The sequence below is a fragment of the Quercus suber genome, unplaced genomic scaffold, assembly GCF_002906115.3.
Source record: "Quercus suber isolate HL8 unplaced genomic scaffold, Cork oak 2.0 scaffold_200, whole genome shotgun sequence".
Classification (NCBI taxonomy): Eukaryota; Viridiplantae; Streptophyta; class Magnoliopsida; order Fagales; family Fagaceae; genus Quercus; species Quercus suber.
In genome coordinates this window covers 147454-163416 of record NW_027069658.1, presented here as the reverse complement: position 1 = coordinate 163416, position 15963 = coordinate 147454, and the positions used below count along the sequence as shown (strand labels likewise).

At 35.1% G+C, this 15963-nt stretch overlaps 2 protein-coding genes across 2 annotated transcripts; one reads left to right on the top strand and one right to left on the bottom strand.

The window, feature by feature from the left end:
* Positions 1-411: 411 nt before the first annotated feature.
* On the bottom strand, positions 412-8413 carry LOC112003321 (uncharacterized). The gene is made up of 9 exons (XM_024035509.2): positions 7998-8413; positions 7462-7678; positions 6788-6878; positions 4431-4576; positions 3718-3961; positions 3239-3343; positions 2972-3151; positions 1801-2002; positions 412-1255 (listed from the first exon to the last, which is right to left on the bottom strand). Exons 1-9 carry the CDS (start codon positions 8167-8169, stop codon positions 762-764), a joined length of 1851 nt encoding a protein of 616 aa, XP_023891277.1. The 5' UTR covers positions 8170-8413; the 3' UTR covers positions 412-761.
* A 4572-nt stretch (positions 8414-12985) lies between these two features.
* LOC112003323 (uncharacterized) lies at positions 12986-15517 on the top strand. Its single transcript, XM_065779151.1, has 5 exons — positions 12986-13147; positions 13655-13898; positions 14255-14359; positions 14437-14619; positions 15286-15517. Exons 1-5 carry the CDS (start codon positions 13071-13073, stop codon positions 15496-15498), a joined length of 822 nt encoding a protein of 273 aa, XP_065635223.1. The 5' UTR covers positions 12986-13070; the 3' UTR covers positions 15499-15517.
* The last annotated feature ends 446 nt before the right edge of the window (positions 15518-15963 follow it).

The following is a 15963-nucleotide window of genomic DNA, read 5'->3' as shown; positions in this document are numbered from 1 at the left end:
TTCACACTTTCGGTCATCTGGTTTTCTCTATTTGTTGAACAAGATTCTGATTCTTAAACGGCTTTTAGTGAATCAAACTTGGAACTGATGTATCTGGTTGAAGCTCCAATTCTTAGATAAGATAAAGAAACCGAGGAAAAGTTCAGACCGTTCAGTGGTTAGTTTTGTCATCTACTATAGTGTGAGTGTGATTCTCTAAATTGCTCCAATGGCCCACAAGGGATTATTCCCACAAAGATGTATGAATAATCTAGTGGGGGCTTACATTACATATCCTAAAAGGAACATAGGGATGGGATTTTGGGAAGCAGCATATATCATTTCTCTATAGCATTAGTAAAAGAAAAAAAAGAAAAAAAAAAAGCCACTCTTAAGGATTTTATACTCCTACAAGCAAAATACATCTGAGCATCAGACTATAACATGATGTTAAAATCTTGAAGTTTTGTGGGGAATGTGAGATTGTAATACATGAGATCAAATAATAAGCTAATGCAAATTGCTTAACCTTATTCAACAAACTTTAATTTATTTTCCACAAAAAAGCAGAGATGGACCCCATTTACTGTGCACAGAAAAATAACAATGAGCCTTAGTAGAAATGGGGCTGTGGTAGAATAATAAGAAAGGAATTGGGTGAATTCATACCCTAGGTACAGACAACTTTGATCCAAGGGAAAACTTATTCATGGATAAGCTGTTTCTGCATAAGTGGTTTTGAGAAACACAATTTTTCCAACCAGCCTTGGTTACATAACTAATCAGTCTGAAGAGTTCTCCTTGGTGCTTGTCAACCCAAAGCCTAGGGGGAATAAAGGGTCATATGAATTGATTCCAATATGCAAAGGCAATTGTTCGACCTGCTTAAACCATGTCACTGGTAGTCGGCCCTTGAAGTCATAATCCCCAAAGATCACATCAGTAATTCCCCCTCCTTCACTTCCAGGCAACCAAGCAGCAATCAGAGCATCCATCTTTTCCAAAAGCCATGGCTCTAAAACTAAGGGTCTTCCAGATACCAGAATCACCAATGTGGGGATACTGTTAGCGACCAAACTTATTATGTCAGCTCCATTAAAGGGGATTACAAGCTCTGTATTATCACCAGGGGTCTCTGCATAAGGTTCTTCACCAACTGCAACAATTGCAAAAGAGAAATCCTGGCGTGCTAAGTTGTCTGCCGATGGAAATTCTTCATAAACTACTTCTGTTTCATTGCCCACTGATGCTTTGATTGCATCCAAGATGGTTGTCCCTAAAATCCATTGACATCATAGGTTCAGTCCCAATGTGCATCCAAGAGTTCTGTACTCATAAAAAGAAATATCTAAAATTATAAAATTTGTGCCCATTGTCTTCTTGCAACAAAGTTTTGAATATTTCAAAAATCTTACATGCATTTAATGCAAGTTGTTCAACTTAACTTGAATCATATAGATTGCCACACACTTTGATGCAGACCATTTGTGACAAAATTTATGATATTTTTATTGTTTCCTTTTTTCCTTGATACAATAAGATTTTTTTTATTGTTTTGTTTCCCCGGTTACAAAGAGCACTCTACATTAGGAGAGCTGGGATTAAGCCAGATGCCAAATGGATTCAGTGATAAACAGAACCCAGAGATATAAAACCAGACTTACAAAGGTAAATAAACATAGCACAATGAATAACACTGAAAGTCTTAGCAAATAGCAAAATGAGTTTTAATAAAAACAAGTGCCTCAAAAAGCTAATATCTTGTCACTTTGATTGTGAGAGTCAAATATAGCTTAAAACTTAGTATAATGTAATTTGTACCGATTGTAATCCTGCCGCTGCCTCCATACCAAGTAGCTGTCCAGCCTCCACACTGATATCCAAGATTATCAGCATGTGTTCCAGTAACAAAAATTCTTTTAGCATTTCTGTCTAAAGGAAGAAAAGGTTTCTTAGAATCCTTTCCATTTTTTAACAGAACCAAGGACTTGCGGACTGCTTCACGTGCTAGATCTCTGTGCAACTGCAGAACATTTCAAAGCTAAAACTTTATCTGATCTTTGAAGTAATAAAATTAGTTGGGTTACTTGCATATTGTGGTTGGACGCTAACTAAAACCATTCAATTATTTCCAACAAGTAATATGATATGATATATTGTAAATCATAGCAACAAAAATAGTAATAATGCAAGTATTTCTAATCCATTATCAGGATCCATTCATCCTCAGTGTTAAAATACTTTTGAGGACTCAAGATGCATTAATTTTAGTGATTCTTGGCCTTCAGAAATGCTTCTTCCTCCCCTGATGTAGCTTTCCTTTTTAGTTTAGACACTGCTGGTGTGTATGCTAACAGGTTAACCACTATTGGAACTTCCTTATCTTTTAATTGAATGAAGCCCGTACTTACCAAAATAAAATAATAAATAATGCTTCTTCCTCTTGCCTTATTTTCTCCCTTTTCTGTCCATAGTTGCCAGTGATCCATGCTTCTCACATAATAGTATGTCACTTTTTTTCGTTACAATTCTTGTGTAATTAAGGGGTTCCAGGTAATATTCATGCATAAATGCAATATTGGCAACAAAATAGGAAGTTAGATTTTGCAAATTTGGCAAGAACTATGAAGATTTATTTACGAGGATAGACTTTTAGCCTTTGGCTCAGGCCATCCCACCATTCTCACCAAGGTCAGTGTAGACAATTTAGGATATGAGAAAAAGGACCTAAAAAATCTGTTTGTTCTATCTTTGGCGAAAAAAGAAGAAGGAAGAAGAAGAAGTAATAATCGACTTCCTGATTCAGACTGTTTTTCTTCCTTTAGTGTATGTTTATCATAGACAGAAGGACAGAAAAGGAGGCCACATTCATAGGAGAGATGATTAATTCGGCTTGATGAAATTTGGGAATGCTTCTGCATTTTCTAAAGATAAAACATTTAAACCATGCAAAAGTGTCAATAGACCATGTGCTAAATTCTGCAAAAGTTACCTTGCAACCAACGGTATCCAGTAAAGATCTATCCGTGAAAGGAAATTCAAAAAGACCAGCTACAAACTTCACTCTAAGTATCCGTTCAACAGCATCATCAATCCTGGCCATTGGTATCTCGCCTGATTCAACCAGAAATATCAAATCCTCCACAAAATCAAATTTAAGAGGCACCATCACCTGCATATTTTCTTAGTTAGGCAAAGGACAACTTAAATCAAGGAAGCAACCTTAGATTAGGCAGTGTAAATGGAGTTCAATCTCTACCATGTCTATTCCTGCTTTAATGGCAGTGGAAATGCAGAAGCGATAGTTTGAGCCACGAGGTTCACTAAGACGGTCAAGTCCTTCCCAGTCAGAAATTACAAAACCCTGTAGCAGAATACTGCCTCAAGATATATTAAGCTGAATATAAACTGTAATCTCATAACCCAACAAAAATAAAGGAATTTGATTCTTGTGAGGGAAATTTCTCTAATAGCCTCACCCTACCACCTTTTCTGCACCCGTCCTCAAAGGCCCAAATACTTTGAATTTGGAAAAAAAAAAAAAAGTGAAAACAAAATTTGAGGTTTCTCTTTTTATGTAATTGATCAACAAGAAGAAAATTCGAGACTTGAAAGCTAGCAAAAAATAAATCTACGCTTTTTCCAGTAGAATACCCAAATGCTTGATTATAAAATTGTATATTGACAAGAAAAACAAACTGATTTGTCTCACAAAATGATTACTATCAGGATTTTTACCTTAAAACCTAGCTTATCTTTTAAAACTTCTGTCAAGAGAAAATGGTCGGCATGGAGTTTACGGCCATTCCAGCTAGAATAGGATGCCATAACAGTGGAAACTCCCTGAGAAATACAGTCAAGATAAGGTGCCATATGGATCCTTTCTAAGTCCTCATATGATGATATAGTATCCCCCTCATTTATTCCCCGATCCGTGCCCCCATCTCCAACAAAATGCTTTGCACAAGCAATAACATTGTTCCTGGAATCAAAAGTCAGATTATGAGAAAAAATCCAAAAGATGGCTGTTAACAAAGGAATCTACCATCAAGGTATGTCCACATTATGAGTAGAAGAATGGAAGTATGGAGTCTGTTACATCAGCTGTATAACTACTTAACAATCAAAAGATATGAAAACAGGACCACAAAATTTTATATATAGAAAATACAATACAAAAATGTGGAGAAAAATGAAGCAGGAATATTCTTCCTAGAGTCCAGATGAATTGCAAACAAGTTTAATTTAAGAGCCAAAACTCCTTGGTTTGAACATAAAAGAAAGAAAAGCAAATTGTTCTTCAGTTGTCACATGTTTTCTGATCATTATGTTACATATTTAAATTGATGACTAATTTGGAAAATGAATTTGCTAATTAGTAAATTTGATTAAAGATACAAATTTTTTATTAAAAAATTGTGAATGGAATCATATCAATGACTCTTCTCTACCTCCCAGCCACAAAAGGGTAGCCTTTTGGGTGTTCATGAGGTGGCTGGCCCTGCAATCCTGTGACAATGGAAGTCATCTTTCTAACAATTTCAGTGTCTTCACTGTAACTCTCATAGCATCTTCCCCATCTAGGATCTCTGCATACCTGTCAGAACCCAAGTAAGTGAGTTTTCTCAACAATATGTTTTTCACAAACCAAATGTTTACAGTATACGACACGAAGAAGAAGATGAAAGAAAAAATCTATGTCCTAGTTGAACTACAGCTCACAGTTTGCAATCCCAGGTGTGATATATATATATATATATATTAATTATAGGTTAAATCCCAGGTGTGATATCTTACTGAAAGATTTCGCAATACAAATCTTACATCTCATTTGAATATTAAATCCTTGGTACTAAATATATTCAAGGAACAAAAGGATTTGAAATGGAGACATTCACTTAAAGATAGGGAAGGCCACTATTAACGAAAAGATGATGGAAAGTCACTTGAGATGGTTAGTCATGTGTAGAGGAAAACAACTAATGTACCAATAAGAAAGAGTGAGTTGATTCAAGTTGAGGGAATGAAAATCAAAAAAGGTAGAGGAAGACCTAAAAATATATTAGTAGAAGTTGTTAAAAGGATCATGAAAATTAAGGAGGTAGTAGAGGATATACTTTAGATAAGTGTACAACACATGTGGCCAACTGACCATGACTAATCTATTGAGTATCCATGGTCAACCCTAAAAGTTTTGGGATTAAGGCTTGGTTGTTTTTGTTGTATTTGAATATTAGATCTTTCAAGATTTACAATTTTATCTTATTAGAAAGTTACCTTGACTCAGTAAAATGTTGGATTAGATTTTATAATATACATGTATACATACATACAAAAATAAACAACTATGAGTCTAAAAACTCACACCCACAAAAAAAAAAAATTTAATTATATAATCTTGTAATTCATATGGTGGGAAAGTGAAATCTTGTGGAGCAGTGCAATCCTATAAAATTAGTATGGTTTGATGGTTCGGCCTTTTACAACAAAGATAAATAATGCAACAATAAGGTTTTGAATTACCACAAGAATGATGGGAAGACCTAAAGTTCATTGGGGTTTAAAAAAGGACATGTTGGCCTACAAATTTTACAAAATAGAACCCTAAATATAGCAAATGGAAAAGGAGGATTCATGTAGCCAACATTAGGTATTCAGGGTACAAAAATTTACTGGGTAGCTAGTTCACACATAGCTAATTTTTCTAGCCATATTCCATGGGTCGTTCATCTAGGTCTCCCCAAGGTGGCAAATCATTGCTCCTATTACCAATAGATATGTGATAAACACAATAATCTTTTCTGAGAAATTATAATATTAGAATATGGATCGCCTTCTAAACCTTATTAAGAGGTCTTGCTTGTCATCCTTGTTTGTATTTATTGAGCTTCTACCTTATGACACAAGCTTTTTCAAAATTTAAACAAGTTTTTTATTTCTTTACTCTAGAGATTTTAACTAAATTATCAAAATGGCATCAACATTGGAAGACAAAAACTCAGTTACTATCATCCACAAATATTGCCAAGCATAAACAGCTGCCACATCAATAAAAAGCTGCAATCTTCTTCCAATTAGAAACCCCTTGTTGAATTGCAAGCAACTGTGTTTGTAAGCATTTTTTTTCTTTAAAAAATTTGTGGACCTAGCATAGTTTTTTTTGAGTATCTAACAAAATCTGCCTTAGTTGGAGTGCATTTTGTTGAGCATTTGTTTGCAATAATAGATAGTAGACAAGACTTTTAATGTGTTCTTTGTTTGGTTTTAGGTAGCCCTTAATGAGACAAGCTTGCTTTGAGTTCTTACACAATGGAAGGATCCTTATCCTCTACTTGTCAAAGTACTGGTATGGCCCAATAAATATCAATATATTTTGATACTCTCATATATAATATATGCAGTGCTAGTGTGCTAACTAAATCAACAAGAGAGTGTAAGGGAAGAGGTGTAGCATGTGTTTCTCACCACACAAACACACACTCCATGCTAATATATCAAGCAACCTTCTTGTTCTCATGGAGGGTTCGTAATCAACATCATAAGGTGAGTCACATGTACCCACTCATATTGTTGCTCTCTTAATATACGCTAATGATTCTAGAGAGTGTTAGAGATCTATTTGCTCATTTTATTATGTGGATCTTGATTTAGTTTTTTCATCATTTACAGCAAGTTGGGTTGCTAGAGGAAGCTTTACTCATAATTGGTATTACACTCTGAAACATACTTTGTTAGTTGACTCAGTCATTGCAACTGACATTAAAGAAATAATGGCCAAACAATAAAAAAGAATTACACATATACTTACAGCTACACAAGGAGCAAAAGTATAGTGAATGCCACTAGCCCTAACTTCAAGTGCTGTTGCTTCCCCAATCTTTCGAACTAAATCTGCATCCCTATTACAAATTCAAAACTATAAGCGGTTCTGAAGCTACAAGACCAGTAACCTTCCATTTGGATGCTATGAAATTTCAAGAATAGTAAAGAAATAGAACAGGTTAACTGTTATAGTTCTTTGTCATTTAGCTTCCCAAGAAATGAAAATTTTCTTTCCCATGTAATGTTTCAACGTTCAACTACTATAAACTAAACTAGGCTGGTGATTCATAAACTTGCATTGTGAGAAATTATTTCGCAACTAAGGATATTGAGCTCTTGCCCCTCCTGTTTCCTTAGACCCTAAATTAAAATTAGAATTTTCATAGTTTTTCCCCCAACACTTTCACAATAATTATACAGAGAATTAGGGAATACTATTGCTGCTAGTATTAATTAAGGCCAACATTCTATGAAATATAGTGCAACGTATGAATTTGAAGTATGCAAAGCTAGCTATTTTTTCAAATTCTCCACATGGAGAGAACCACACAATGCCACTGAGTCACAAGACCCTTTAGTTTCCTTGTGTGTGTATTAGTTTTGCTGAAAAGTGAGAAATAATGTAAGATTGGCAGGAATAGAAATGAATTCAACACTAACCTGGTAGATCCAAGGCCCACATTGTGTGGAAATATAGTAGCACCATAAATACTATTGTTACCATGAACCGCATCAATCCCATATATAAGCGGTATCCCCAGCCGTGACTCTAGTGCTGACTTTTGAAACCCATCAACCATATCAGCCCAATCCGATGACAACGCTGTCAATGCATTATCATCAAAAGGTCCACTGCCACCAGAACTCAGTATACTCCCTACAAAAATATGGTTCACCAATTGTATGAAAAAAATGCATGAACGAAACATACATTTGTTTTTTTCAATGTTTTTCTTCCATACACTTAAAAATAAATACAAAAATGTCAAGTGGGTCCAAATAACTAGTTCACTACACAAAAGGAAAAAGCAGTTTCACTTTACAAAGACACAAACTTGAAATAAATTTCACAATAATAAGCCTTATAGCTTAAACTTCTTAGTGTTTTGAAGCCACTTCAAAATTCAATAACCCCTCGCCTTCATAAGAATTATCCAAAAAAAAAAAAATTTTTTTGAGAGAGCTAGAGAGAGTACCAATAGAGAGGTCTTTGATGGCATCTGGGGTGGCAACACGGCGCTCAATTTGGGTCATCTGGCCAGCCTTCTCTTTCAAAGTCATTCGAGAAAGAAGGTCTCTGACACGAGCCTCTACGGGTTGGTTGGGATCTCTGTAAATGCAATTCATGTCCTCCTGTGCTTTGCTCATTCTGATCAGGCTTTTTTTGAGCTTCGATTCTAACTAGTGGAATAAGCAAGTTTTGAGCAGAGCCTTTTGTCTTTCAATATTTTGATGATTAAGTAAGAGCAGGACTTGTGAGAGTGTGAAGGAGAGATGTCTTTATAATATACTAATTTATGAGCGGGAATGATAGGTGTGTGGTGTTGGTAGTATTATTGAGGTTGTGTTGGGGAGAAGTTGGGAACTACATTTTTGTTAAGGACGAGGCTTGAGTTGAGCCAAGTGGTTTACCTAACTTTCTTGGGTCTTTTCAACCTCTAAAAGATTAAAAACTCAAAATGATTGAGATTTGCCTAATAATCAACTCTCAAATCTAACTTTCTCTTCGAGCTTTAAAGGTTAAAGCTTGATTGATACCGTTGATTTAACTTTAGTTAATTGACTAATATGAGAGAGAGAAAGAGGAATGATTTTTCTTTTTTTTTATAAGAAATGACATACTATTAATAGTTGATGAATGAAAATTAATGCAATTAATAATTAAAAAACTAAATTAAACTTTGTCCAATAATTAGAGGTTGTGTTTGATATAAATAATTAGTTGGAGGATTTATTTATCTAATTCTTTTATTAACGTGTTAGCCGCTAATGTAACTAAGAGAGACAATTTTATATTGGAGTGTGTTTTGGTTTGGCCTAAGAAATAATATATTTTGATACCAATTAATACTAGTGTACTCATCCCCCTTCCCCTATATGTGTGTGTGTCATAGATAGTATTGTTTAGCAAAAAAATAAAATAAAAGGTGCTCAGTGTTGTTGAGTCATTCCACATCGGTAATGTGTGATATTGAGAGGGGTTTATCACTTGCTTCGCGACACCAACTACCGCATGTAGTTTTGGTGTTGGCATATGAGTATATTCCCTTGTCTCATCTCCCTTCCTCTATACTAGTGTACATTTTTTTAAAAATTATTATTATTTTTATTATACTAGCCAAAACACCATAAAATCCCTGATATGGCAGATACATGCCCATACAACTTGATATTTAATCCAATATATTTTAAAGAAGTACTAATATCAATTTAAATGTCTGGTACAGATAAAGGGGGTGTTTGGTAGAGTAGTTTGAAAATTGTTGTTTATTATTTTTTGAAATACGTGTGGGTGAAAAAGTGTGTTGAAATGCGTGAAATGCTGTTTAAAAATTAAAAAATATTGTTTAAAATGGCAAACCAAACGGGGCCAAATGTTTAAATCCAAATGACATGTAAACTTTACAAGGTAAAATCAAAATTACACTAAATTTAAGAATGTAAATTATAATTTAGTGGTATATTTATAATTAAAAATTGGAAACACATTTTTGATTGACCGACAAAAAATAAAATAAAATAAAATAAAATAAATAAATAAAAAACATGAAGCACGCTAACTGTTGACGTGCAGACTTTGATGAGCTATAAGATATCACTATTAAACAATCTTTCCATGAAATATTTGCAGAAAGATGACCGCAATAAGATAATCCTCCCATCTCCGTCTCCATCTCCATCTCCTCTTCCTTCTTGGATTCTTGTTTTAGAAGTTGGAGATGGGTTGTTGTGGCCCTCTTGTTCCTTCTTAATATATTCTTATAAATAAATACTAAATAGTCCACACACTAGTTAGCTCCCCCATTTTTTTAGTTGCCAGTCAAGTGAGTTCACTCCCCTATGAATTAGTTTCACACCCAATTGATCAAACACTAATATCTCTATAACATTAGTAAATACAGCCACCACTCAATTCATACCCCTATAAGCAAAATAAATCAGACTAGAACATGATTAAAGGCATCTCAGGACAAGGGAGAACGATAAAACAGAAGAGACATTAGTTGATATCTTAAAATTTTGTGGGGATGTGAGATTGTACTACATGAGACACAATAATAAGCTAACACGAGATTCCATTATAAACACTCATCCATATAAAACAGCTGGCCATGGCCAAATTGCTTATCCTTATTCAACAAACATAATTCATCTTCAACAAAAAGCAAAGGGCCTCATACCCTGTTTACAGAGAACAACTAGGATTCAGTGGAAATGAGGCTGCCATAGAATAGGAAGAGAATTGAGTGAATTCTTACATGAAGTACAGACAACTTTGATAGCAAGAGAAAATATATGGGCAGAGTTTTCCACCAAACTGGTTTGGAGTAATCTCTTCCATCTCATTATGTTGCGATTCATAAAAACCATCTACATGTTTTAAATAACGTGAGTCATTAAATAGGTTATATGACTAAAAGTGCACGTGGATGGTCATTTGAGCCACCACGTTGTGCTTTGGAGGAATTTTCCTTCAAACTAGTTTGGAGGAAACTCTATCCAAAATCTATCATGTAACAGCTGTTTCTGCATAAGTGGTTCTGATAGATTATTTTTATGACCAGCCTTGGTTACACAACTCAGTCTAGAGATCTCTCCTTGTTGCATGTCAACCCAAAGCCTAGGGGAAATAAAGAGTCACACGAATTGATTCCAATATGCAGAGGCAGTTGTTCAACCTGTTTAAACCATGTCAATGGTAGTCGGCCCTTGAAGTCATAATCCCCAAAGACGACATCAGCAATTCCCCCTCCTTCACTTCCAGGCAACCAAGCAGCAATCAGAGCATCTATCTTATCCAAAAGCAATGGCTCTAAAAGTAAAGGTCTTCCGGATACCAGAATCACCAATGTGGGGATACTGTCAGCGACTGAACTTATTATGTCAGCTCCATTGAGGGGGATTACAAGCTCTGAATTATCACCGAGGCTCTCTACATATGGTTCTTCACCAACAGCTACAATTGCAAAAGAGAAATCCTGACATGCTAAGGTGTCTGCTGATGGACATTGCTCATAAACTACTTCTGTTTCATCTCCTACTGCAGCTTTAATAGCATCCAAGATGGTTGTGCCTAAAATCCAATGACATCATAAATTCAGTTCCAATGTGCATCCAGGAGTTACGTAAAATATATATATATATATATAAATGTATGAAATTCTTTTCCATAGATACCTACTAGCAAGAAAGTTTCAATAAAAGATCTAACTATGTTGTTGCAATTAAACTAAAGAAACCCTGACAGGACATACCCAGATAATTTCCCTGGTCTTTTCTTTATATTCTTTTTTTTGTGGGGGGGGGGGTTGCTTGGTGCTGACTTTAAGCAAGCTTAGGTGTTGACTAATTGATTTCCTATCCTTTATTTTACAGTTCTTTGACTCTTTAGGTTTTCTATTTTAGAGTCAAGGGAATTTTAGTAATTCCTCATTTTTTGGTATGGGCCTTAGTCATGGACCATGGGTTTTCTTCTATAAATAAGTCTTATTTAGTTTATGAACATTATGTATGGGTTTTGGTTTGATTCAATTAGGATTTTGTTTACTAGTCAAAGTAGAAGTCCTAGTTATACTAGGAGAAGCTAAGATTGGGGTCTATATAAGTGTCTTTTTGTACTCAAACAAGTAAGAGTCAATAGATAAAATTATTGAGTAAGAGTAGTGTCTATACAAGTGTCTTAGGTGTTTGTTCATAATACTATTTACTGGTTCTATTCACAGCACTATTCATCATTACTGTTTACATATTACAGAAAAATCTATTTCTATATTTTTTTTTCTTCTCTTTTCAATCATAAATCCAATCTTTTCTCTCTTGAATCCTAACCCCTCTTCTATAAAGGTTCCAAACCCCAAATTTACGTATCCTCCTAAACCTTAACCCACCCCAACCATACGTAGATAAATTCCCATAATTTTTCATATGTCAACATGTGTTTAAGAGTGGAGGGTTTTGTTGACAAGCTTCAATCGTAGTGGAGCAGGCACAAGGTTCATGGTTTTCTTGTCTTTGTTTTGATAATTCAATAGTGACAACAAGGATGGGGAATTTGAATCCTAGATGTCTCCGATAGAAACACATCTCAATCCACACGGGCTGATGGGTTTGTTTTGACCCATTAGGCCATCACGATCTCAGTTGGAGTAGTCTTAGAGACTCAAGTTCCTGCGTTCTCTAGATCTACTTTTATAGAATTCAAGTCTGAGAAACTCAAGTTCCATGTTAGCTGTGTGCCAGCACTGAAACTCGAGTCTCAATGCCTTGATTTTGTTACTGAACTCGAGTCTCACAAACTTAAGATGCTAGTTTACAAAATAATTTCAAAAACATGCTTACTAATGAAAATGTTTCATAAATCATGTTACGTGGCAAATTTCCTCTCAATCTAGGTGTCATAAACTGTTCCACTTAAATCCCAATCTCTTCATCAAGGTTCACATTGTGGGGTAGTGTCTCTGAGCCTAGATGGGGCTATTAGGTTGTCTTCGATACCATTTATAACTACCTAAGGAAAAAAACTAGCCACATTGTGCTATACCTCCCAAAAGGACTAGTCTAGTCACAATTGAAGCTCCTTATAGTTCTTTATAAAGCCTAGATTGACCTAGTTTATGATTGATGTGTGACTCAACACACACCCACACAACACTCTCATCTAATTCAAATCAATATACAATCAATTTGGGTACTGAGGCGGGTAACTTCCTATCAGATAAAATTGTGGGTTCTGAAAGTTTTAACACTAAAATGAGATGTATGATTCGTAGTGTAAAATCTTTCAATAAGATATCACACTTGGGATTTTAAATTGTGAGCTGGAGTTTGACACTTTGAATAGAACATAGATTCTATTTTTTTTTTACCAATAGAACATAGATTCTTATTGTTATTTTCTTTTTTATTTTTTTTTTTTATTCTCTCCTGTAAAGGGTCGTTTTATGAACAGAATGTTGAGAAAATTAATTTACGTTTGACAGGTTTGCAGAGATCCCAGATGGGGGCGATGCTTTGAAAGTTACAGTGAAGACACTGAAATTGTTAGAAAGATGACTTCCATTGTCACAGGCTTGCAGGGCCAACTACCCCACAATCACCCAAAAGGCTACCCTTTTGTGGCTGGGAGGTATGAGGGTCATTTGATTCTATTCACAATTCTTTAAAAAACAAACATTTTATATCTTTGATTAGATAACTCATTAGCAAATTCATTTTCCAAATAGAATATGTATCTTACTGGTAAAGTAAAAAGCAAGACAATGGAACAACAATCTAATTCCTTTCTTTCTTTTCTGTTCAAAGCAATGAGTTTTTTCTTGGACTTGGGAAGAATTTTTCTTGATTCTTTTTTATCCCTACTTGTATTGTATTTGGTGTATAAAAACTTATGTTGTCCTCTTTCCATATCTTCTGATTCTAAAGTAGCTATACAGCTAACAGAACTTCAGACAAGCAGCTTTGTACAAGTACTCAACTTGTTTTATTCTTCTGGAAATATCTTGATTGTAAATTCCTCTTTTTGATCAATTTAGATTTGGAATATTTAATCCATACAATGAAATGGATCATTGTTAATTCCTCCTTCTATAGCTGTCCATTGGATTCTTTCTCATAATCCCACATTTGATTCTAGGAACAAAGTTATTGCTTGTGCAAAGCATTTTGTAGGAGATGGGGGTACCGATCGGGGAAAAAATGAGGGGAATACCATATTATCGTATGAGGACTTAGAGAGGATTCACATGGCACCTTATCTGGATTGTATTTCTCAGGGAGTTTCCACTATTATGGCATCCTATTCTAGCTGGAATGGGAGTAAACTGCATGCTAACCGTTTTCTCCTGACAGAAATTTTAAAGGATAAGCTAGGTCTCAAGGTAAAAATTGTGATATTTCTCATATTATGAAACAAACCAATTTCTTTCCGTGCCAATCCACAGTTTTTCATCGTTGGGTTTGGATATTCTACTGAAAAAGTAGTTTGTACACTTTAATTGATTATTTCTTAAGTCTCCAAATTTTATTGTTGATCAATGAGATGAAAAGATAAACCTATTTTGCTTTCACATTTGTTTTCTTTTCCTATGTTTTATGTGGGTCTTTCAGGATTTTTTTTTTTTGGGGGGGGGGGGTAGGGGCAGGGGAGGAGGGAGAAGGCTATTAGAGAAATTGCACTTACAGTAATCAAATTCCTCTGCATCTGAATAATTCTTGGGTTAGTTTTCTGCTTCAGGGTTTTATTTTTTCTGATTGGTCTGGACTTGACCGACTTAGTGAACCTCGTGGCTCAAATTACCGTTCCTGCATTTCCTCTGCTGTTAAGGCAGGAATAGACATGGTAGAGATTGAACTCCAATTTCAATGCTTAGGTTGCTCTTTTGATTTGTCTTCTTTGCTTGACTAAGAAATATGCAGGTGATGGTGCCTTATGAATTCAAAAAGTTTGTGGAGGGCTTGATAGATCTGGTTGAATCTGGCGAGATATCAATGGCCAGGATTGATGATGCTGTTGAACGGATACTTCGAGTAAAGTTTGTTGCTGGACTTTTTGAATTTCCTTTCACAAATAGATCTTTGCTAGATACAGTTGGTTGCAAGGTAACTTTTGCAGAATTTCTCACATGATGTATTGACATTTTTGGCTTGTTTTAATGTTTTCTTCAGAAATTATTAAAAGCTCTCCCATTTTTCATCAAGCTCAATTTGTATCTTTCCCTTGAATGTGTGTGTTTTTCCACTACTGCTTAAAATTATTAATTTAATTCACATGTAGATGGTATCTTGGGCCAGCACTCTTTTGTAATGCTCAAGCAAATCTTTTCCTTTTCCTACCAAGCCCTAGTCATTCTTGAACTCTAACCTAGGTACTAGTATGGGTACAACGCTGTGACACAACAATTTTGATAAATTAGCCCTTCCTAGCCCTTACCTACGAAGTAGCAACATGGGTACGGTGCCCCAATGAAGTGTCTGTGCTTCCTAGACACTAATCCTTCTTTCCAGAGCTTTACACTTCAAAGCCACAAATTCTCCTAGCCCTAAGCTTACCACAAGCACACAGACAAATTTCCCAATTTGTCCTATGTCAGTAACAAATGCATTATAACTAGTTTCATTGTTATGAACTACAATATATCAAATTATAATGCATTGTGGAGATAATTGAATAATTTTTGTTAGCATCCAACTATAATATGCAAGTAAAATCAACTGAGTTATTACTTTAAAGCTGAGATGAAGTTTTGGGTTTGAAATTTTCTGCAGTTGCATAGAGATCTAGCACGTGAAGCAGTGCGCAAGTCCTTGGTTCTGTTAAAAAATGGAAAGGATCCTAAGAAATCTTTTCTTCCATTAGAAAAAAATGCTAAGAGAATTGGTGTCTTTGGAACACATGCTGATAATCTTGGATATCAGTGTGGAGGGTGGACAATAAAATGGTCTGGAGGCAGCGGCAGGATTACAATTGGTACGCAATGACATTGTTAATCATTATAAGTATTAAGTTATATGTTGACTATCACAATCAAAGTGGCAAGATATTTAGCTTTCTAAGACTTTTTTAATATTTAAATTCATTGTGCTAATTTTTATTTAACTTAGTAGGACTAGTTTTTTTTTTTTTTTTTTTTTTTTTCCTTCTAGGTTCTGTTAATCACTGAAGCCATGTGGCATCTACCTTAACCCAGCCCTACTAATTTAAGCTAGTTCTTGAGAAATTTGTGGCCAACCAGGAATGTCTATATGTATCAAGTTAATTTCACTGAATTGAATGCAGTGTGGGGAAAATTATTGAAATATGCAAAGGCTTACCCAGTTCATTCTGTTTCTTCAGTGATATATGATTGTACATTTGTCATTGGTGGTGAAGAGAAATCATGCAAAATGTTACTATTTAAGCATGTCTAGGTTAGTCTACCCCTCACTCCCGCCCCCCCCCCCCCC

Excerpts from the sequence above, each read along its gene's own strand:
- LOC112003321 (XM_024035509.2), bottom strand. The coding sequence starts at position 8,169 with ATGAGCAAAGCACAGGAGGACATGAATTGCATTTACAGAGATCCCAAC. Across the intron at positions 3,344-3,717 it reads AAGATAAGCTAGGTTTTAAG|GGTTTTGTAATTTCTGACTG; the intron begins GTAAAAATCCTG and ends ATTCTGCTACAG. Across the intron at positions 3,152-3,238 it reads TTAAAGCAGGAATAGACATG|GTGATGGTGCCTCTTAAATT; the intron begins GTAGAGATTGAA and ends GAAAATATGCAG.
- LOC112003323 (XM_065779151.1), top strand. The coding sequence starts at position 13,071 with ATGACTTCCATTGTCACAGGCTTGCAGGGCCAACTACCCCACAATCAC. Across the intron at positions 13,899-14,254 it reads AGGATAAGCTAGGTCTCAAG|GGTTTTATTTTTTCTGATTG; the intron begins GTAAAAATTGTG and ends TTTCTGCTTCAG. Across the intron at positions 14,360-14,436 it reads TTAAGGCAGGAATAGACATG|GTGATGGTGCCTTATGAATT; the intron begins GTAGAGATTGAA and ends AGAAATATGCAG.